Source organism: Marmota flaviventris, chromosome 18, assembly GCF_047511675.1.
Source record: "Marmota flaviventris isolate mMarFla1 chromosome 18, mMarFla1.hap1, whole genome shotgun sequence".
Lineage (NCBI taxonomy): Eukaryota > Metazoa > Chordata > Mammalia > Rodentia > Sciuridae > Marmota > Marmota flaviventris.
The window spans coordinates 15,078,370-15,099,500 of NC_092515.1; the positions used below are offsets into that span (position 1 = coordinate 15,078,370).

The 21,131-nt window shown below is 53.3% G+C and overlaps 2 protein-coding genes across 5 annotated transcripts; one reads left to right on the forward strand and one right to left on the reverse strand.

Moving 5' to 3' along the window:
* The first annotated feature begins 2,827 nt into the window (after nt 1-2,827).
* Nucleotides 2,828-11,007, forward strand: Yif1b (Yip1 interacting factor homolog B, membrane trafficking protein). Of its 4 annotated transcripts, none has more exons than XM_027941473.2 (8): nt 2,828-2,939; nt 7,469-7,707; nt 7,780-7,884; nt 7,999-8,077; nt 8,193-8,250; nt 9,148-9,303; nt 9,383-9,476; nt 10,673-11,003. In XM_027941473.2, the coding sequence occupies exons 1-8, from the start codon at nt 2,885-2,887 to the stop codon at nt 10,826-10,828; spliced, it is 942 nt and encodes a 313-aa protein (XP_027797274.1). In that variant the 5' UTR covers nt 2,828-2,884; the 3' UTR covers nt 10,829-11,003. The 4 variants fall into 4 exon arrangements, with proteins under 4 accessions (XP_027797274.1, XP_027797275.1, XP_027797277.1 ...); XM_027941474.2 differs by having other exon boundaries at nt 2,828-2,930; XM_027941475.2 differs by lacking the exon at nt 2,828-2,939 and adding an exon at nt 2,956-3,052 and having other exon boundaries at nt 10,673-11,002.
* Nucleotides 11,008-11,146: 139 nt separating this feature from the next.
* On the reverse strand, nt 11,147-17,180 carry C18H19orf33 (chromosome 18 C19orf33 homolog). Its single transcript, XM_071604185.1, has 5 exons — nt 17,119-17,180; nt 11,988-12,096; nt 11,600-11,896; nt 11,383-11,451; nt 11,147-11,278 (listed from the first exon to the last, which is right to left on the reverse strand). The coding sequence occupies exons 1-5, from the start codon at nt 17,178-17,180 to the stop codon at nt 11,147-11,149; spliced, it is 669 nt and encodes a 222-aa protein (XP_071460286.1).
* Between the last annotated feature and the right edge of the window lie 3,951 nt (nt 17,181-21,131).

The following is a 21,131-nucleotide window of genomic DNA, read 5'->3' on the forward strand; positions in this document are numbered from 1 at the left end:
AGACTCAAAAATATTGCATGAAGCCCTGAGTTCAATCCCAGAACTGGAAAAAAAAAAGAGGCCGGTAGGGTTGTGGCTCAGTGGTAGAGCACTGGCCTAGCTGTGCGAGGCCCTGGGTTCCATTCTCAGCACCACATAAAAATAAATAAATAAAATAAAAGTATTGTGTCCAGCTATAATATATATAAGAAAGGAAGCAAAGAAGAGAAAAAACAGCCAGGTGACTGCAAAGGCTGAGGCAGGAGAATTCCAAGTTCAAGGCCAGTCTTTGCAATTTAACAAGACCCTCATCAAGTTAGGGAGACCCTGTCTCTAAATAAAAAGAGCAGGGGATGTGGCTCAGTGGTAAAGTGCCCCTGGGTTCAATCCCCAGTGCCCCACCACAAAAAGATAGACAGGAATCATAAATATATACCTGGGAGGGAGGGCTGGGTGGAGCTCAGTGGTACAGCACATCCTAGCGTGAGCAAGGCCCTGGGTTCGATCCCTGTAACAACAACAACATCATCAACAACATTCCTTCAGTGTCCTTCCTGAGGGTCTCCCTACATCCCTTTGCAGCCAGAAATGAGTACCTCCTGGCAGCCTTCTGGGAGGCAGCCCAGAATCCCAACCCCATCTTACCACAGAGGAGTAGGGCTCCGGGCCAGACCAGACCCAGCCAGCTGGTTCTATTTATAAAAACCATGTCAATTCTTGGGACAGAGGCCAATTTTGGGTTGAAAATCCACAGGAAGAGATACCTGTTAATCAAGATAGCAATGAACTGGGTCAGGCACTGTGGAGCATGCTTGTAATCTCATGAGTTAGGATGCTGAGGCAGGAGGATCACAAGTTCAAGGCCAGCCTCTGCAACTTAGCAAGACCCTGTCTCAAAAAAGGATGTATGTGTGATGATGTAGTTCAGTGGTAAAGCAGCCTGGAGTCCATCCCCAGTAACCCCCGAAAAATAATGATCTGGGTGTGCCACCCAGAGACTCAATACCCAGTATCCCCACCACCAAAAAAAAAAAAAAACTCCAAGAAGTAATATAGAGTGATTTAAGGGGCTGGGTGTAGTGCAATGATAGAGTGCTTGCCACTTTCTAGCATGTATGAAGCCCTGACTTTGATCTTTGGCACTACATATTAATAATAATAATAATAATAATAATAACTATTATTATTATTATTTAGAGTATACAGGAGGTGTCTCAGGAGGATGAGGAAGGAGGACTGCAAGCTCAAGGCTGGCCTGGGTAGTGAGACCCTGTCTCAAAAATAAAAATTAAAAAGGGCTGTGTGGCTCAGTGGTAGAGCACCCTGGATTCAATCCCCAACACAACACAAAAGAATAGAAACAAAGTATACAGGACTATGTTTACACAAAAACTACTCCCCCCCGCCCCGGGGATTGAACCCAGGAGCGCTTAACCTCTGCGGCACATCCCCAGAGTTTTTTTATATTTTATTTAGAGACAGGGTTTTGCTGAGTTGCTTAGGGCCTCACTAAATTGCTGTGGCTGGCTTTGAACTCTCAATTCTCCTGCCTCAGCCTCCGATCGCTGGGATTACAGACGTAATTTACCTTGTTTTACATAAAGGGCTGGAGTGTTTGAGCATTCTGGTAGCTACAGGGTCCCGAAACTAATCCTCCACAGATATCGAAGGATGACTATAGTCACAAGAGGCCAATAGGAAGCCAAAATACTTTATTAATAATAATTAAAAATAGTCGAGAAGAGATCAATCTTGCCGGGTGAGTGGTGCCCACCGGGTGAGTGGTGCCCAGTGGCTAGGGAGGCTGAGGCAGGAGGATCGCTAGTTCAAAGCCAGCCGCAGCCCTTGAGCGAGGCCTTAAGTAACTTGGCGAGTCCCTGTTTCTAAATAAAATCCAACAAAAGAGATGGGCGTGTGGCTAGTGGTTTAGGTGCCCCTGGGCTCAATCCTCGTGCTCCCCCCATCCCCCAAAAAGAGATGGATCTCGACGCAACAGGAAGGGCTGAGGCTGAGGAGAAAACGACGGTGAAGCCGAAGGGGCAGATTCTAAACCCGAGGTGAGAAGAGAAATGGGACATCTCATACAGAAGGACCTCAGTGCAGCCTGGACTCGTTATTGAGAAGCTTAGGGGCAGCCTTTCAAGGTCCCCAGAAAAGACCCACATCTCCGAGGAGGAAGGGGAAGCCACAATGATAGGGTCCCCAGCTGACATCCTTCCGGAGCGCTATCACTGCCCAGATGTCACCCCCACCGTTGTCTTTGCCGGAGATAAGTGGAAGTTAGAGAGCCTCTTTGGTTTTAGAGAAAACCTAGTTGAGAGAACATTTTAATAAATTTCTGGGAAACTGCCTAAAGCTGTCTTCCAAGAAAGACACCGGTTCTTCTCACCTAACCTGTTGGGTGTCTTCTTCCTACTCTAAATATTCACTATAATACTTAAAGAGTGCCCAAACGGTACAAGCTTCAGAGCTCGCACAACTCCGATCAGCCCCTCGGAAACACAAGTGCACCTCTTCTCCGCTTCTTCACACCCTTCGCTGACTCCGGGTGCTCTCAGCTATCCAAGAAAGTCCCAAGCGGCAGAGAACTCCATTTCCCATCGTCCTCTTCGCTCAACACGTGACACCTACATTTCCCGTCATGCCCAACAACGCCTACTCCTAGGATTGTTCCCGGCCCCGCCTCCCTAACGCCCAGGTTCCGCCCCTCGCCTTACGCCGGAGAGCCCCAGTTCCCGCCTCTTACGTAAACCCCAGCCCACTCGTCCACGCCTCCGTGAGAGAGAGGGGGCGCGGCCATCTGAGCAATCTTGAAGCCCATTGGCTGTCGTGTCACCGCTGGGGCGTGGCTACGGGAGCCGGGCGGCCACGTTACGAACCGCGGCTGAGGTGGCGGCGGCAAAGGATGAACCCGGCAGGCTTGGCGGCGGCGGCGGGGACGCCCCGGCTGCGTAAGTGGCGTACGTGGCTGACCGAGGAGTTCTGGCGGGCGGGGGCGTGGCGGGGCCGCGGCGGCGGTTGGAGAGGTCACTGCAGGTCGGAGGTCACGAGATTGAGGATCTGGAATTTGGAGGTGTGCACAGCTCAGGGATGCCAGGTCCGGGTAGGGGGCGCCTTGTGGGTAGATTCTTTAGGAAACTGCTGTGGACGAAAACGACTTGGAGTAGGATATTGTGTGTTGTGCGGAGAAACGCGACTTTCATTCATTTGGAGTTAGCGGTCTGCCTTCCCCTGCTCCCCACCCTTCCGTGGCTCCCCAGTGCCCACGAGCTGTCGCCCGTGCTTCTTACTACGGCCTTCAGGGCCCTCCGTGAGAGGATCATGTTCACGCTCATTTAAAATTGAACTTGTACTGATTGTACTATTAATCTCCTTTTTTCCCACCGTTGAATTTGTATCTCTCAATTCCTCTTCATCTCCATATGAGCGCAGTGCGTTTCATTTCTTCATTCAGCATACCTTGCCTAAGCTCCCCCGTGCCAGACCCTATGCTGGAATTTGGGTACTCAAAAGTAGGTCTGAGGACTCTGGTCCTTGCTGTCTTAACAGCTCAGAATTCAGTGGAAAGGCAGACACACTAAAAAGCAAACGAAGCAACAAGATAATTTGGGGAGTAAAAAGAGCTATAAAGAGAATAATCCTCGGGCTGGGGTTGTGGTGCAGTGGTACAGCCAGCACTTGCCTCGAATGTGTGAGGCACTGGGTTCCATTCTCAGCACCACATATAAATAAAAAATAAAGGTCCATCAATAACAAAAATGAGGGCTGGGGATATAGCTCAGTTGGTAGAGTGCTTGCCTTGCATGCACAAGGCCCTGGGTTCAGTCCCCAGCAACACACACACACACACACACACACACAAATATATCTAAAGTGAATAAAATAAATAAAATTGAAAAAAAAAAAGAATAATTTGCCCCAGGCACACCTTTAATCCCTGTACCTATAATTGTAATGAGGACAGAGTCAGGAAGATTGAAAAATGAAGGCCAACCTGGACACCTTAACAAGCCCTGTCTCAAAATAAAATTTAACAAGAAGGGCTGGAGATGTAGATCAGTGCTCTAGGCCCCAAGTTTAATCCCTAGTACTGGGGTTGGGGGGTACATAGTCCAGGATGTGACGGGTTAAGGAGGACTCTTGGGGGAGAGGGCATTGTCTCTTCACCTCTTCAACCTTTGGTAAGTTCCTGGCTGGCCCTGTGGTGTGAGATGCAGGAGATAACGCCAGTGTCCAGAGAGCACTTGTTCCTGCCCTCATGGAGCTGCTAGTTACAGAGCAGAAGTGGCAGCGTGAAGTAATGGAGATATGATGAGAGCAGCGCAGAACAGGGATGGGAGGCAGAGGGGGCTGGGCCGGGATGGAGGTGTTGGCAGGAGCCCAGAGGAGGCCTGGCCTGGGGGGTCAGTGCAGCTTCTCTACCAGAGAGGGTACGTGTAATGATGAGTTATCCAGGAGGAGACTTGTAGGAGTGGGGAAGGCACTGGAGGCCTGCACTGAGGACACAAGTAGGTGAGTATCTGCTTAGAAATTGAGATGTGCACTCCGAAGGGAGGACAGAACAGGCAGGGCTCCTGCTTTGTACCAGGACTGTGAGAAGGAAGCCTCTAGGCCAAGGACTGGGTGTGATATTGGCAGGGGCCGAGGAAGGAAGTGCTCCCAGGTGACAGTACTGCACATCCAAAAGCCTGCAGGGCAAGGGGCTGCGTGGACAGGGCCTGAAGAGACCATTGTGGCTAGGACAGAGGTGTCTGGCAGAGCGGGTCACACAGGGCCATTCCATGTTTGGAGCTGACTCTCAGCACAAGGGGCACTGATCTTAGACAGAGGACATTGTGGCTTGCTGCGTGCATTTGAAAGGTTCACTGGCTGCCCATTAGAGGAAGGTTGGTGGACTAAGACAGGGCTCCACCGGGGAAGACATTTAAATCAGGGGGGAGGTGACAGAGTCAGAGAGGGGGACCTTGGGACATAGTGTCTGAGAACTAAGGAATTGTTGACTGGTTGTGAGGCAGAGGGGAATCAAGATTTGGACACTGAGGTCAAGACCCAGGGGCAGGCAGCCAGAGGGAATTCTGGGAAGAGGTTAGACCTGGATCTGGTGCCAATGGAAAATCAGTGGCTAGAGATTGATCCCAGAAAGCGAAGGCACCCTGTGGTGGTCAGAGCTGATTGTGGATGGGATTGCCTTAGGTGAGAGGTGGAAGACAGGGCAAGGATGGAAAATTGGGTCACACATTTCAGGGAGGGACCATTTGGGAGCCTGTGAACTCCTGGAGGCAGGAGTGGTTCTGTCCCTGCCCGTGCTGTGTGCGCTGTGCCCGCAGCAGGGCCTCTCACGCGGGCTCTGCTCCGCAGATGCTTGCGAGGTCTGACAGATTTGAGAAACAGGTGCATGCGGTGTCGCAAAAGCCACAGAGTTGGAGGTTGGCATTTGGGGCAGTGACACCAAAAGCTTCCAGGGGATCGAGTTAGATAAGAGTGGAACAATGGCCTAGGCCTGTGACAGCAGAACCCCACATACCTAGTGCCAAGGGATGACAGGGAGGGAGGAAGACTCGCCCTGAACTTTCAGGAAGTCACTCGTCTGGCCAGAGGTGAAAGGGAAAAGGGAAGGAGGAAAGGGGGAAGGTCAGGGCCAGTGCTGCTTCCTTCACGATTAAAGAGACCTGGTCTGTGTTTTTAGGCTACTGAGGAATTGAGAAGGGGCTAGTGCCGGGGCTAGAGCCCCGCCTCGCGTGCGAAGGCCTGGGCTCCACCCCAGCTCTGCAGAGGGGGGAAAAGGAAAGAAAGAAAAATTGAGAGGAAGAGCTGGGAACATGGTTTTGTGCAGCTGAGCAGTTTGTGAGTGGTCACTTTGCCTCACACCAGCCCTGCATGGTGGGTGGGTGGGGGGACAACAGTTAACTCCATTCTACAGAGGGGAGAACGCAGGGATAGAGGAGGCTGTGACATGGATAATTGATTCTTCTCCCACATCCCAGCATGGCCTTATCTCCTGTCTCCTGTGCACGAAGCAGTGCCTGGCGTGTAGCAGTTCTCAGCATATGTCTGCTGGGTGGCACTGCTCTGTGGCCAGGAACAGGAGCCCAGGGCCAGGTTGCTGGTCTTCCACCCCCACCCCCATCCACCCCACTGCTCAGCGTTGATTCTTCCACTTCCTCACCACCTCCAGCAAGTCCCCGTCCCTCCTACCTGGGAGATGTACCCAGAAACAGCCCATCCCCATACCCCACCCCCTGGGGTCCTGCCACTACTCCTCTCTGGGCCACCTCAGCAGTCTCCTTTTCCTGCCCATGCTCCTCCACCATCCCCCCCTCCCATGAAGCCAGAGGGTACATTTTGTGGAGTTGTGTGCGTGTGTATGTGTGCATGTGCTGCTTAGAACCCAGGATCTGGTGTGTGCTGGGCGAGGACTCTACCACTGAACTCCACCCTCAGCCCTTTTTATTTTTTATCAAATCAGGTCTTGCTAAGTTGTCCAGGCTGGTCTTGAACTTGTGATCTTCCTGCCTCAGGGTCTGAGTCACAAGGATTACAGGAATGTATCATGGTGCCTATCTGTCAGGGTTTAATCATTGTCATCTTTGCCAGAGAGTCCTGGGCTGGACTCCATGCCAGTCAACTCTGTTTGGTCCTTTCACAAGCCATGTTGCTCTCTGTGCCTTGGTTTCACATCTGTCAAATGGGGGTGGCCATTTATTCACACTGAGCACCTGCTTTAGCTCTGAGGTTCAGCTGTGAACATGGTGAAGGTCCCCACCCCAGGGTCTCGCAATCCAGTGGGGAGACAGTGAGTAAAATAAAGAAAACAGCTGATCGGTCAGCTGGTGCCAAGTTCCGTGGTCAAAATGAAGTAGGGAAGGTGGGTCAGGTACCGCCCCAAAGGGAGGTACAGCTGTGGGCGGGGTGATCAGGGAAGGCCCCATCCGCAGGCAGAGAGGGGGAACTGTGTGCGCATGGTGGGGAGAGCATTCCAGGCAGAGGCACAGCTAGTGCAGTGGCCCTGAGGTAGGTGTGTGCCAGGTAGGTAGCAGGTGTGTCTGGTGAGCACTGAAAGGCCAAGGTGGCTGGACCTGAACCACTTTCCCTGAGTGAGGGAGAGCGTGGGAGACAGGGACAGAGCCCTTTTTATAAAAGGCTTGGTGCGTATTAGACCCCAGAGTAGCTGTCCATGTCACCATTATTATTTATTATTTTGTAGATGAGTGGATGGGTGACCAAGATGGATGGATGGATGATGGGTGGGTGATAGGTAGGTGATAATGGATGGGTAGATAGGTGACGGATGGGTGGGTAATGACAGATGGATGATAGAGGGATGGGTGGATGTGGAGGGGTAGATTGATGGATGGTGGATGGATAGGTAGAACCTGCGCCTGAGAGCCCATGTGATATCAGCACTCTGCTGGTGACTCCAGCCCCTGATTTGGCAGGAGCAAGAAGGAGAGCTGCAGAATGAGTGAGCATCCACTCTCTTCCCCTGCAGCCTCGAAGCGGAGGACTCCGGCCTCCCCGCCGGACATGGCCGACCCCCACCAGCTTTTTGATGACACGAGTTCAGCCCAGAACCGGGGCTATGGGGCCCAGAGGGCACCTGGTGGTCTGGGCTACCCCAACACCTCTGCCTCCGCACAGGCGGCCTTCCTGGCAGATCCTGTGTCCAACATGGCCATGGCCTACGGGAGCAGCCTGGCCGCACAGGGCAAGGAGCTGGTGGACAAGAACGTGAGTGGACCGGGGCTGGGGGGCGGGACGGCAGGGGCTGCAGGGTCTCAGGCTTGAGCTCTGCCTCCGCAGATTGACCGCTTCATCCCTGTCACCAAGCTCAAGTACTATTTTGCCGTGGACACCGTGTATGTGGGCAAAAAGCTGGGCCTGCTCGTCTTCCCCTATCTGCACCAGGTTGGCACTGCGCTGTCCGGCGGTCGGGGTCGGGGTCCCGGGGTCAGCCGCTGTAAGCAAGGTGGGAGGAGCCCTGCTCTGGGGATCCTGCCCACTCCCCCTTTCTCCCCACAGGACTGGGAGGTGCAGTACCAGCAGGACACCCCAGTGGCCCCCCGCTTTGACGTCAACGCGCCTGACCTCTATATTCCAGGTTTCACCCTGCCCAGCCCTGCCCACACCCCCCTCCCTCTGGCTGGGCAGAGGTTTGGGTGCAGAGGCCCAAAACAGCCCTTCCTCTGACCTCTGTCTTGTGTCTTCTCCTACAGCGATGGCTTTCATCACCTACATCTTGGTGGCTGGCCTTGCACTGGGGACACAGGATAGGTAAGGGAGTGGGGTGGTCTTGGGGACCAAGGCACATCAGGGAGGTCTCAGTCCATCACCTTCATTGTCCCCTTGCCTCCCCTCTCTTTCCCAGCCACATGCAGCCCATCACACCCTGTGCGGGGGGACCCTCTAAATCCATCCTTCCTCTTAGCCTCCACCCGAGATCTGTCCTCATCCTCACTCTCCTGAGCACGCTGCCCCTGCCGCCCTCACTCCAGGGACATCTGGGAAGGTTTTATGTGAGCTGTAGGCCGGGCCGCACCCCACCTTGACCCATACAGCTGCCAGAAGCCCCCAAATTGAGCCCCAGCTCCTCAGCCTGGTATCTCCATCCCCTTTGCTCCCTCTGCCGTGCCACTCTGTCCCTTTCCACTCCAGAGGGCCTGGTGCTGCCCCAGGGCCTGGGCACTTCTGTTACCTTGGCTCAGAAGGCTCCTTCCCTATGTCACCTGCTCATGCCCCACCCAGCATTGATGCCTCTCCTCCAGGGCGAGCCCCTGTCTCTCCCTCATAGTCCCTGGTCCTTTCCTTTGTGGCACTGAAAACAACTGTCATTAGAAGCAGTTGATTAATTTTTGGGCCCTGGGGATAGGGCAGAGACCCCGGCCCTTCTCTGACCACTGCTTACTCCTTCAGACCTCAGCTTAGCTGTCCTCTGTTCTAGGAAGCCCCTTCTGCCATCCCTTTCGGCCTGTGTGCCACAGCCCCCTGTGAGTCACACCTGTGATTGACCCTTGTGGGTGTCACTGCCTGGGAACAGACAAACTGGAATCCTGGAATGGGATGTCTAGGAGGGCAGGCCCAGGTCCCTCTTGGTCACTGCTGGGCTGTCTCTAGGCCAGTGCTCAGGGGGGGTCTGAGCCAGCAGCTGAATGACAGAGCTCGGTCCCACAGGTTCTCCCCAGACCTCCTGGGCTTGCAGGCAAGCTCAGCACTGGCCTGGCTGGCCCTGGAAGTGCTGGCCATCCTGCTCAGCCTCTACCTGGTCACTGTCAATACCGACCTCACCACCATCGACCTGGTGGCCTTCCTGGGCTACAAATATGTCGGGTGAGTACCCCCAAACCTGCCTGCCAGCCCCGCCCTTGGGCCCTGTCCTCAAATCAGCCTCCATTCTCCCTCTCTCCAGCATGATCGGCGGGGTTCTCATGGGCCTGCTCTTTGGGAAAACTGGCTACTACTTGGTGCTGGGCTGGTGCTGCGTGTCCATCTTCGTGTTCATGGTGAGCTGGGGCTCAGGGTGGGTAAGGCTGAGGACACAGGCCTCCTGGACATAGTTGGGCCCTGGGGCATCCAAGCAGAGGATGTCAGAGAAGGAATTTAGACGAGAGCTGTTGCCAAACTGAGGGGCATGGAGTAGCTACCCCAGCCGGGGTCAGGAGGGCTTCTTAGAAGAGGAGGTATCCAAGCTGGGTCAGGTAGAGCCACAGGAGCTGGCATTGGGGCTGCGGTGAGGATCCCCACCCAGGCTGGGGGCTGGGTCCCCACCCTTCCCCTTATGTGGGGGACTTTCCCACCAAAATTTCCCTGGAAGGAGATTCTCTAAGAGCCCTTCCATCCGGAGTGGGGGTGCTGGCAAAGGGCCCTGGCTTGGGTTGACCCGAACTTCATGCCTCAGATCAGTTCTGGGGTTAAACCTCAGTTTCCCCTTTTATAAAATGGGACGGTGATGTCTGCATGTCAGGGTGCTGGGAGAGGTCAGAGCCCAGAGTGCACATGGGGCGCAGGGCTACTGGGCTGTAAATGACCCATGAGCAGATACGCTGATGTCATCATTTCAAAGTTAAAAAAATACATTTTAAATATTTTAGAAAATAGCATTTCTAGCTGCGCACATTTCTAGTTGTAATTCCAGCTACTTAGGAGGCTTAGGTGGGGAGATCTCAAGTTGGAGGCCAGCCTCAGCAACATAGGGAGACCCCATTTAAAAAAAGCTGAGGTGGGGTGGGGGCAGCCTGAGGCAGTGTCAGTCCCACCTATAATCTCAGTTACCGGAGGCTGAGGCAGGAGAATGAAGGCCACCCCGGGCAATAGTGAGACCTTGTCTCAAAAAGGTTGCGAGTATAGTTCGATGGTAGACTGTGTCTGGGTTCAGTCTGGGATTGGGGAGGCAGAGTTGGGGATCTACTTTGTCTTTAAAAATGGTCATCACGGAGGGTGCCTTGTCTAGCACGGAGAGGCTCTGCATTTGATTTCAGCACCAAGAAAAAACCGTGGCTGGTAAAGCTGTCTTACTGGCATTTGAGTCTGGAACCCTCATTTTTGCTCACGGGCCCAGAGGGGCAGGATCTTGGCCAGGCTGCGGGTTCTTGTGGGCAGAGGCTAGAAGTCCGCCCAGTCCTCCCACCACCCAGTCCTCCCGCCCCCGGCGGGTTGGTGGCGAGGGTAAACCCAGCGCCCGTCTCCCCTCCCCTCCCAGATCCGGACGCTGCGGCTGAAGATCCTGGCCGAGGCGGCGGCTGAAGGGGTACCGGTGCGCGGGGCGCGGAACCAGCTGCGCATGTACCTGACCATGGCCGTGGCGGCGGCGCAGCCCCTGCTCATGTACTGGCTCACCTTCCACCTGGTGCGGTGAGGGCGCCCGCGCAGCCGCCTGCCGCCCGCCCGCTGCCGCCGCTCATCTCCGCCCGCCTCGGGCCGCCTTTCCGGGCAGGGCCGCCGCCCGCGCCCGCCCGCGCCCCTCTCCCCGCCAAGGTGCTGAGATCTCCAGCTGCACAGCGAAACAATAAAGCCTGAAGGACTGGGGCCGCCTCTGTCCTTGGGACGCCCGGCAGGGGGCAGCGCCGGGCCAGGGAGCGGAGCGACGGGGTGGGAGCCAGACACAGCGCCACCATCGGGAGGGTTTAATCAGTGAGGGGACTTCTTGCCCTTCTCCTTGCCCGGGAGGGTTTAATCAGTGAGGGGACTTTTTGCCCTTCTCCTTGCCCTTCTCCTTCTTGTCCTTCTTCTCCTTTTTCTTCTTCACCTTGAGCTTCTTGGCCTGGCCCGGGGTGGCTTCGTGCTGCTTGGCGCCCGCAGCGTGGCACTGTGGGCAGCGGGTGGGACGGGAGATGTCCAGGCTGTCCTGGGACCGGCCCCGCCCAGCGCTGACCCCCACCTTGGCCTGCCTTGGCCCGGGCAGCCCTTTACCTTCCCCTCGGCATCCGAGTCGCTGGAGGAGCTGCTGCTGCTGGAGTCTGAGGAGCTGCCATTGCCATGCTGGGGGACAGGGATGACAGTGAGGGCGGGGAACCCCTTCCCAGACCCCGACCCCAAGTCGGAAAGCCGAGGTGCGACAAGGTCTAAGGGCCAAAGTCGAATCCAGGTCGCCCCATCCCCCTGCATGCCTGGTGGCGAGGTGACTTACCCTTGGTTTCCGAGGTGCCCCCGCCTCTGGCGGGCCCTGAGCCTTGGAGGGACCGTGCCTGGCGTCTCTCACCTGGCCTGTCCCCGCTGGCTTCTTGGAATTAGAGTTCAAGGCTGCGACACAAATGAAGTTGGGTGGGTTGGGGGTATCGGAACCCCTGGCCCCGCTGAGCCTGCCCCCACCCACGGGGACCCCCCGCCCGGAGCGCACCTGTTGCCAGGTCGAACTCCATGGTGGTGAGTGAAGGTGGGTCGGAGGAGCGGGCAGTTCCCGCAGGGAGGAGGAGGAGCGCTGGACCTGTAGCCCCAGGAATTCCGAGGAGTCCCACCCTCCCAACCTTTGCCCTGCAGCAACTAGGTCTTGACTCACCGCCCCTCCCTGGCCCCACCCACACTTTCCTCCATAGGAAAGGGGGAGGCGGACAGTTGATTGCCTGTTCCTGATCCAGGCCACCGGTGGATGGGCTGGGGTCGGGGGTGTCGGGGAGTTGCAGGTTTCTGGGGAGAGGATGGAGAGCTGTTGTGAGCTTCCCCTCAAAAGGTCAGATGGCTGCCCTGGAGGGATGCCCATGCAGGCCGCCAGGGTCTTCACTATTTAACTGAAGCTCACAGCCCCTCTCCTGCCTGGAGAGAAACTGGCTGGGGTGAGGTGCCCAGGCTGGATGGGGCCTGTGCATTCCAGGCCCAGCTGTGTCAGCAGCAGAGAGACTTCCAGAAAGTTGTTTCACTCCCGGCCTGTGAGTGACAGCTGCCGCTGGGGCTATGAGATCTGGGTGGGTTGGTTTCCTAGACTGGAGCCTGGCACAGATGGAATAATGCACATGGAGGATATGATGTGGTGCCTTTGGTTTTGTTTTGAATAAAGGCAGGTGTCCTAGCTTGGGCTGCTATAACAAATACACCACAGATCCAGCTGCTTACACGACAGTGCATCTCTCAGTCCCCGGACCCTGGGAGTTAAAGACCAAGGTACAGCAGAGATGGTGTCTAAGGGCCACTTCCTGGCTTGTGAACAGCTGCCTTCTTTCTGCCTCCTCAGTGCCCCTGGGATTGGGGAGGCAGATCTAAGGACACTAATCCCATTCCTGTGAGCTCCACCCTTCTGATCTCACAACCTCCCTAGAGTCCCACTTCCAAATACCATCACGATGGAGACTGAGCTTGAACAGCATCCAGCCCAGACAGCAGGCCCTGTTACTAATTTTCAGATAGGAAGGCCGAGGGAGTAACAGTAAGATGCAGGGTGAACAGGGGTTCAGGCTCTGGCAGAGTGGCTGAAGTCAAAGCTCAGCTTGGCTTTCTGACTCACCCTGGGGACTCTAAACTGAAGGGGTGTCCAGCTGAGCCCAGCCTTTTTACCCCTGAACCAGGCTTGAGTCAGACTGGGAGAGGAATGGGGGCCTAGCCTCTGTGACAGTGGGTGTCCTGACTGCACAAAGGGAGATTCTAGGCAGGAAAAGTGGCTGTACCCTCAGATATCTGCTCTAAATGTCCTCAGAGGTGCCTGCCCTGTCTCTGTCATTCCATCCCTTTCTCCTGCCCGGCATAGCCCCTGCTTACCACCATCTGAGGTTATCTTCATTCTTTATTCCTTTGGCATATATTTAATTGAGCACCTTTGGTATCTAGTACAGTTCAAGGGCTAGGGGTTCAGAAGTGAACAAAATCAGCTTCATGGAATTGACAATTGTACTGAGGAAAGCAGAGTAAAATGTACATAGTATGTTAAGGAAAAACCTGAAAAAATGTCTGTCATTTGGTGAATGGATGGACAAAATGTGGCATGCCTATCAGTGGAATAATATGCAGCAATGATAAAGAACAAGCCCCTGACACCCTGCATCACGGATGAACCTCAAGCACACAATGCTATGGAAAAGCGGCCAGATGCAAGACTCTAATGCCTGATGTCATTTATGTGAAATGTTCAGGGAAGGCAGTTACAGAGACAGTAGTTAGTGGTTGCTAGAGGGCTGATGAGGGGGGACTGGGGATTAACTATAAATGCACAGGAGGTAATTAAAATGTTCTAAATAGCACAGAGTATGGTAATGACACCTACAGTTCCAGCCACTTGGGAGGCTGAGGTAGGAGGATCCTTTGAGTTCAGAAATTTGAGTCCAGCCTAGGCAATATAGTGAGACCATATAGAAAAGTGAAAATGTTCTTTTTTTTTGCGGGGGGGGGGGGTACTGGGAATTGAATCCTAGGAGTGCTTTACCTCCCAGCCCAGTTTCCAGTCCTTTATTTCATTTCATGCTATTTTGAGACAGGGTCTTGTTAAGTTGTTGAAAGTCTCACTAAGTTGCCCGGGCTGGCCTCAAACTTGCCATCCTCCTGCCTAAGCCTCCAGAGTGGCTGGGATTGCAGGTGTGCACCACCAAATCCAGCCATATTGTGGAAATATTCTAAAAACTGATACATAGTGACAGTTGCACCACTTGGTAAATTTATTAAAAATCACTGAATTGAACCAGGCATGGTAGTGCACACCTGTAATCCCAGTGACTCTGGAGGCTGAGATAGGGGGATTGCAAGTTTGAGGTCACCCTCAGTAACTAAGTGAGTCCCTAAGCAACTTAGTGAGACCCTGTCTCAAAAAAGGCTGGGGATGTGACTCAATGGTTAAGCACCCCTGGTTTCAATCTCTGGTACCAAAAAAACCCACTGAATTATATATTTGAATTGGGTGAGTTTTATGTAACTTATACCTCAATAAAAGCATTCGTATATAAAAAAAAAAAAAATGGCCAGTCACAGTGGCACATGCCTGTTATCCCAGCTGCTCCGGAAGCTGAGGCAAGAAGATTGCAAGTTTAAGGCCACCTTGGCAATTAGCAAGATCCTATCTCAAAATTAAAAAGGGTTGGGAGTGCAGCTCAGTGGCCCCCGAGTACCAAAAACAGAATAAGAAAATGCAGCTGAGGGCAGGCCCATCAGCCCTGGGTCCCAGCTACTTGAGGGGCAGGAGGATCACTTGAGCCCAGGAGTTTGAGGCCAGCCTGGTCAACATGGAGACCTTGTCTCAAACAAACAAACAAAAGCCCCAAGGGGCTGGGCTCAATGGTAGAGCACTCACCTAGTATGTGTGAGGCCCTGCGTTCCATCCTCAGCACCACATAAAAATAAATAAAGGTACTGTGTCCAACTACAACTAAGAAATATATCTAAAAAAACAAAAGACAAATACAAGAGGAAAGAGTAATAATTATTTGGTATGATGGGGAAGGGTTGGATTTAAAGTCACCAGGGAAAGCGTCACTGAATATTTTGTTTTTAATTTCATTGAACCCAAGGGCACTTTACCACTGAGCCACATCCCCAGCCCTTTTTATTTATTTTTTATTTAGAGACGGTCTTGCTAAGTTGCTGAAGCTGGCTTTGAACTGGCGATCTTCCTGCCTCAGCTTCCCAAACTGCTGGGATTACAGGTGTGAGCCACAAGCCCAGCTGTTTTGTTTTATTTAGAGGAAGGGTCCTGCTGCTGTTGCCCAGGCTGGTCTCATAACTCTTAGTTAAAAAAAATTCTCTCCCTCTCTCTCTTGATACCTTTATTTTATTTATCTTTTTTTATGTCCAAATACAACTACAAAAAAAAAAAAAAAAAAAACTAAAGATATGGAGGAAGAGTGCTCTAGGCGGAGGAATCCTAAGTGCAAAGGCCCTGAGGTGGGAATGTGCCTGTGTGTCCAAGGCATTGCAAGGAGGTCAGAGTGGAGAACAGAAGGCAGAGGGTGGAGATGAAGCGGTGAGGAGAGGAGGCAGGGTGGGGTGGGGATTGTAAATGGGTCTTTCTCCCGCTGAGTGAGTGTGGCTTTGCCCACAGCTGAGGGCAGGATATGAGAGTGTGTGTTTCTCCTGGTGGAGCATGAATTCCATGAGGGTGGGGACCTGGTCTGCGGTGCTGTCACCGGATCTGTGTGACTCAGCCTCGCTGCTCACCATCATTTGGTGAATCAGTGAGGTTACCTGAGGCCAGGGAGCATGCTAACGGCAGGTTAGAGCCAGCACAGACCGGCCAGTTTGGGTCCTGAGGTCAGTCGCTGATGGGGCGTCCTTGCTCCGCCCCTTACTGCTCGGTGGTAAGCAGCCCCCGACTTCTCTTTTCTGGTCTCACAAGTTTTGCACAGTCTGCCTGGCACAGGTCGATGGAAGCCCAATAAAGGTTAGTCTTTATAATTATTTCCCAAAACCTTATTATTGATCATGAAATTGGCGATAGGATCCTCAGGTTTATCTGAGGCGATGAGCCTGAAAGCAGTGCAGCTTCTTGCCCCAGACACCGCTAGTGAGCTGTGACCCAGCGACGGAGCCCTTCCCAAGATGAAGCTCCCTGCTCGTTTCAAGGCGGGTGAATGGGCACAGGGGGAACGTGGCTCTGTCCGCCTCTCATTCACTGTTGGATTATGGTTAGGACCTGAGTCTGGAATCTTTTACAGAGACCTACAAGATGGAGGCTTAGCAAGATGGTGCCATTTTCTTTCACAGGAAAGTCTGAGTCGAGGGGAATCAGAGCTGGTGCTCCAGGAGATCGTCCAGGGACCCGGGCTCCTTCCCTTTATTATTGCCCATGGCAGCGGGCTTCTACCACTGGGTTCTTGGGAAGAAAAAGGGCAGGTGGGGAGCACGACCTGACCTAGGGCTTAGGGGCGTGGCTCCATGGTAGAGCTCTCTCTCCCCTATCATGTTCAAGGCCCTGGGCGCTATTTCACCTAATCAGGAGGCTGAGGCATGGGGTTTGCAAGTTCTAGGCCAGGCTTGGCAAGTTAGGGAGACTGACTCAAAAATTTGAAAAGCCGGGGATGCAGCTCAGTGGTGGAGCACCCTTGGTTCAATCCTGATGACCAGGAAGGCAGATGTACCCACGTGCTCACAACCCATTGGCCAGGACTTAGACAGATGGTTACATCTAACTGCAAGGGAGGCTGGGAAATATCATTCTTAGCTGGGCAGCTGTGCCCAGGAAAAACCTGGGGGCTTGTGTTACTGAAATAAAGGAGAAATGGATGTGGGATCCCATCTCTGTTGTCACTCCCTGTTGGTAGCGTTAGTGGCAGTGAGTGCCCCTTTCTCCCTTGCTCTGCCGACTTCAGGTTTACAAATGGTGGCCAGCTGGGGAGGTGGATGAGAAACAGGTGTGAGGTCCAAAGACAAAAAAGGCCAGCCAGCCTTCTGCTGTTTGGAAAGTGCCAGCTCCTCACCACTCAGTTGTCGTCTGCCATGGCTAACAAGCCAGGGACAGTAGCTTGTCTGTCCCAGGCCCGTCTGGCCTTGGCCTCTGCTCATCTCAGGTATAGAACTCCCTTGTTGTCCGAGCCTTGGCATCTGACAGGCCTGCCCTCCCCTGCTCATTCCCTATCATTTCCACATAAAATGCCCTGGAGCAGAGGCTCTCTCTGCAGGAAAAAGGGGCCTGCATCCCGACGGGTCTGCAGCAATATTGTGTCGTCAGCTTCTCATCACTGTGACCAAATGCCTGAGAAAACCCATGTACAGGAGGAAAGGTTTACTTTGGCTCACAGTTTCAGCTCATGGTCTCTTGGCTCCCTCGTCCCTGGGCCTGTGGTGATGCTGGCCGCCATGGTGCGGAGCACGTGGTGGAGCAAAGCTGCTCACCTAGTGATGGCCAGAAGACAGAGCTCCATCACAAGGACAGAGCTGGTGACACAATACCTCCTTCAAGGCCATGCCCCCAGGGACCTATTACCCCCACCAGGCCCTGCCTTCTGAAGTTCCCATCACCTCTCAGTAGCATCACCAGATGGGGACCGGGCCTTTGGGGGACAGTCCAGATCCAAACTGAAACAGATACTGACTCCTTGGGTCAGCATCCTTTCTAAAAAACGTGTCACCTGAAGGAAGCAGACATCCTCAAAGGGTCACTACAGTCCTGAGGCTTTTCCTTTATTGCTGCAATTTAGGAAGAGATTTCTGGATTCGACCTGGAGAACAGGGAAGCCAGGTGTGGGCTGGGGAAGGGCAGGCCTCTTGGCCTCGTTGGCCTGTGCATCTGGGGCCAGCCGCAGCTGACTGCAAGAGCATCTGAAGCCAGCTGGGTCTGGTCTTTCCTGGAGTTTACGAGAGTGGACTGCCCGGTCCATAAACATCAGGATCCATATCTGGGAATGTTTTCTTTGAAATCAACCACATCCTAGCGAATTCGTGACCTGACGCACACCGTCTGCAGAGACTCAGTTTCCTTTCTCAGCAAACGCTGCACTGGCCTTTGCCTGCAACCCATCTGGTCTGGCCCTTAGGTCCTCGGATACTTACCAATAATCAGAGAATCTGGACGGCCCTTCTTTGGAAAGTGCCAAGGGACTGCCAATCCAGCTGGGGAGGTCCAAGCTTGGCCTCCACCCAGCTGTCAGCTCTGGGATGGGTTTTATTACTTATCAACTAACATGCTGGCCTGTTAGTGTTTCAAACAGTGCTACAAACCCAATCCTGGGTAAAGAACGGTCAGAGTAACACTTTTTTTTTTTTGTACTGGGAATCGAACCCAGGGGTACTCAACCACTGAGCCATATCCCCAGCCCTTTTTCATATTTTATTAGACTGGCTTTGAACTCATGATTCTCTTGTCCCAAGCTGCTAGGATCACAGTCATGCGCCACTGCGCTGGCTAGGGTTACACATTCTCGCCCACCCAAGACCTACAGGAGCAGAAATGCTGTGAGAAGGCTGTTTCTCCTAAGAATCTGCTCCTCAATCCTACAGCACATTGGCTTCTGGTGAAATCTCAAGAATGTGCCATGATATTGGTCACTGATGAATCTGACCACCAGAGGCTGGGACCAAATTTGTTTGCTTTGTCTCCCACAGCTAGTATAAACAGGAACCCGGGCAGCAGCAGGAGACCACCATGAGGCATACTAAGCCTGGAGCATGCCACCCAGCAGCCTGGGGAGGGTCCAGGTCTTATTTCATAGGTTGGATGTGCCTAATGCTAATGTAGACCCCATACAAGGGAGTTTAGACTTACCTATAGATCTTTAGTGTCACCACAGGGCCAAAAGGCAACCGTCTTTCCCAGCAGAGAGACATTCTGTGGCCCAGCCCCCAAGCACATATACAAAACCTGCAGGGAGGGGCACAGGGTCCTTTGGCTCTGGAATTGTTAAACTTGACTTGGAAACTTGGGTAATGATACTGAGATGGTCTCAGGTGCCCTGTGAATGCCATTGCCCAGGACTCCTCAGGGGTCAGAAACATGACTTTGCATAAACAAAATTGGAACAAGGTAGCTGGGTGTGGTGGAACACATCTGTTATCCCAGCAGCTTGGGAGGCTCAGCAACTTAAGCCCTAAGCAACCTAGACCATCTCTAAATAAAAAACGAAAGCTGCTGGCGATGTGGCTCAGTGTTGTTAAGCGTCCCTGGGTTCAATCCAAGATATAAAAATACATAAAAATTTTTAAAAAGTCGAACAAGGCTGTGCCAGTACATGCTTTTAGAAACCACCTGGTGGGGGTGGGTCCCACATTCAGAAGCTGCCATTGTTGGCGAACCTCATTATAGCTCCAATTTTGGCCCACGTGGGGGTCTTGGCAAACAGGACACTCACCTGAGTGGTCATTGTCTTCAAGGCTGACCTGAGCTGATCAGATACCCTTCGAGTCAAGGCTTGATATTAGGGAAAAGAAAGACTTATCACACTCAGGAACGATAGGGGTAGAATCCCAGATTTTAAAAGTACTCTAGCCAGGCGTGATGCACATGCCTGTAATCCCAGTGACTTGGGAGGCAGAGGCAGGAGGATCACAAGTTCGAGACCAGCCTCAGCAATTTAGTGAGACTCTATCTCAAAATAAAATTTAAAAAAGGCTGGGGATGTGGCTCAGTGGTAATATTCCCCTGAGTTCAATTCCCAATACCCCAAACCCAAACAAAAAATTCTATATAACCTCAATCCTTTTATCCTGATCCTCACCCAGATGACCTGGGTGAAACCCTTTCTGGGAACAGCCACACTGTCTGCCTTAGTTAAATGTGTGCAGAAGGAGGAGGAAGAGTGAGAAATCTGATTTGTGTGTAGAGGTGTTGGGGATTGAACCAGGGTCTTGTGCTTGAATTCAATCCCCAGGGAACCTCTCTACCACTCAGCTGCATTCCCAGCCCTTGCCATCACCTCCTCCTGAGTACTGGGAATTGAACCCAGGCTGGTCTTGAACTTAGGATCATCCTGCCTCAGTCTCCCTAGTCACTGGGAACACAGACCTAGTTGATTTTGGGGGGACAGTACTGGGGATTGAACTCTCAGAGTGCTTTATCTCTGAGCCACATCCCCTGTACTTTATATTTTTTACTTAGAGACAAGGTCTTACTAAGTTGCTCAGGGCCTCACTAAATTGCTGAGGTTGGCCTTGAATTTGCATCTTCTCCCTGGGATTGTTGGGATTACAAACGTGGACCACCATAGCCTGGCTTGGTTGATATTTTAAGAGCCCATCCTATCTCTCAGTGATGCCAGCAGCCTGGGATGACAGAGAGTGTGAAATGTTCACTGAATGCTGTAGCTACTGGCCACCTTGGGCAGCCTTTGCAACAAAAAAGCACCATTATCAGCCAGGAAATGGTGCAGAAAGTTGAAAGCATGACAGTTATGCTCCAAGTGTCCTGAGGGCATGTGGGAGTCCCCTGAGCAACCTGCAACAGCAGCCCTGTGACCAGGCCAGTGCCCACCATGGCCAGACCCCCTGGTATCCTGTGAGAAGCAGCAGCCAGGGCAGCCTGAGGGAGGATCCCCTGCTGGCCAGGGAGACCTGCTTCTGTGTGCTCAGGTGGCTCTTCCAACAACACAGGGAGCTGGAGAACCCCTGGCCAAATCTCTTCCCATACCCAGCTCTCCAGGAGCTCTGGGCTCTCCACGTGCTGGGGATGCCGCAAGCAGGTCTCACTGCTCACCAGCTCGGAGCCAACTGGCACGGATGCCTGGATGGGCAGCTAAGGCTGCCAGGCCCAGTGGGGAGAAGGCCGGAGTCCACCAGCAACATCCACCGTGGCAAAGGGGCCAGGAAGGAGCCCATGAGGTGTCTGCCCAGCTTGCTTTTGGAATTGGTTTTAAGGCTTTAAGGGATTTCTAGGAAGGGCCAAGGGAAGGACGCCAAGTCCTTTTGTTGCAAGAAGAATCCAGAGCAACATCTGAAAGTGTCATGCCGCACTGTGCACCCAGGAATGAGGGCCAGGCGCCCATCCCCATGCGGGGGGGGGGGGGGGGGGCGGGGGCACAGAATGCCCGCCTGACCTTGAGGACTACCTTGTTTGGAAAGAGAAGAGAAGAAGGGGGCTTCCAGTCCAGAAGGGAAAGTCACAGGGAGGCAGCAGGACTGAGCCTGGCTGGAGACCCAACTCAGCAGAGCAGGACTCTGTTCTGTGTCAACACAGGGGCATGTGGGAGCCTAGAAAGAAGAGTTCCAGAAGGAAAAGCCGCTCCCTCCCCTCCTGTAGGAGAGACTGCAGAACTGAGGAGACAAACTCAGACACCAAGTAACTCTGGTGAAACCATTGCACTCTCAGGCAGGTCCTCCCT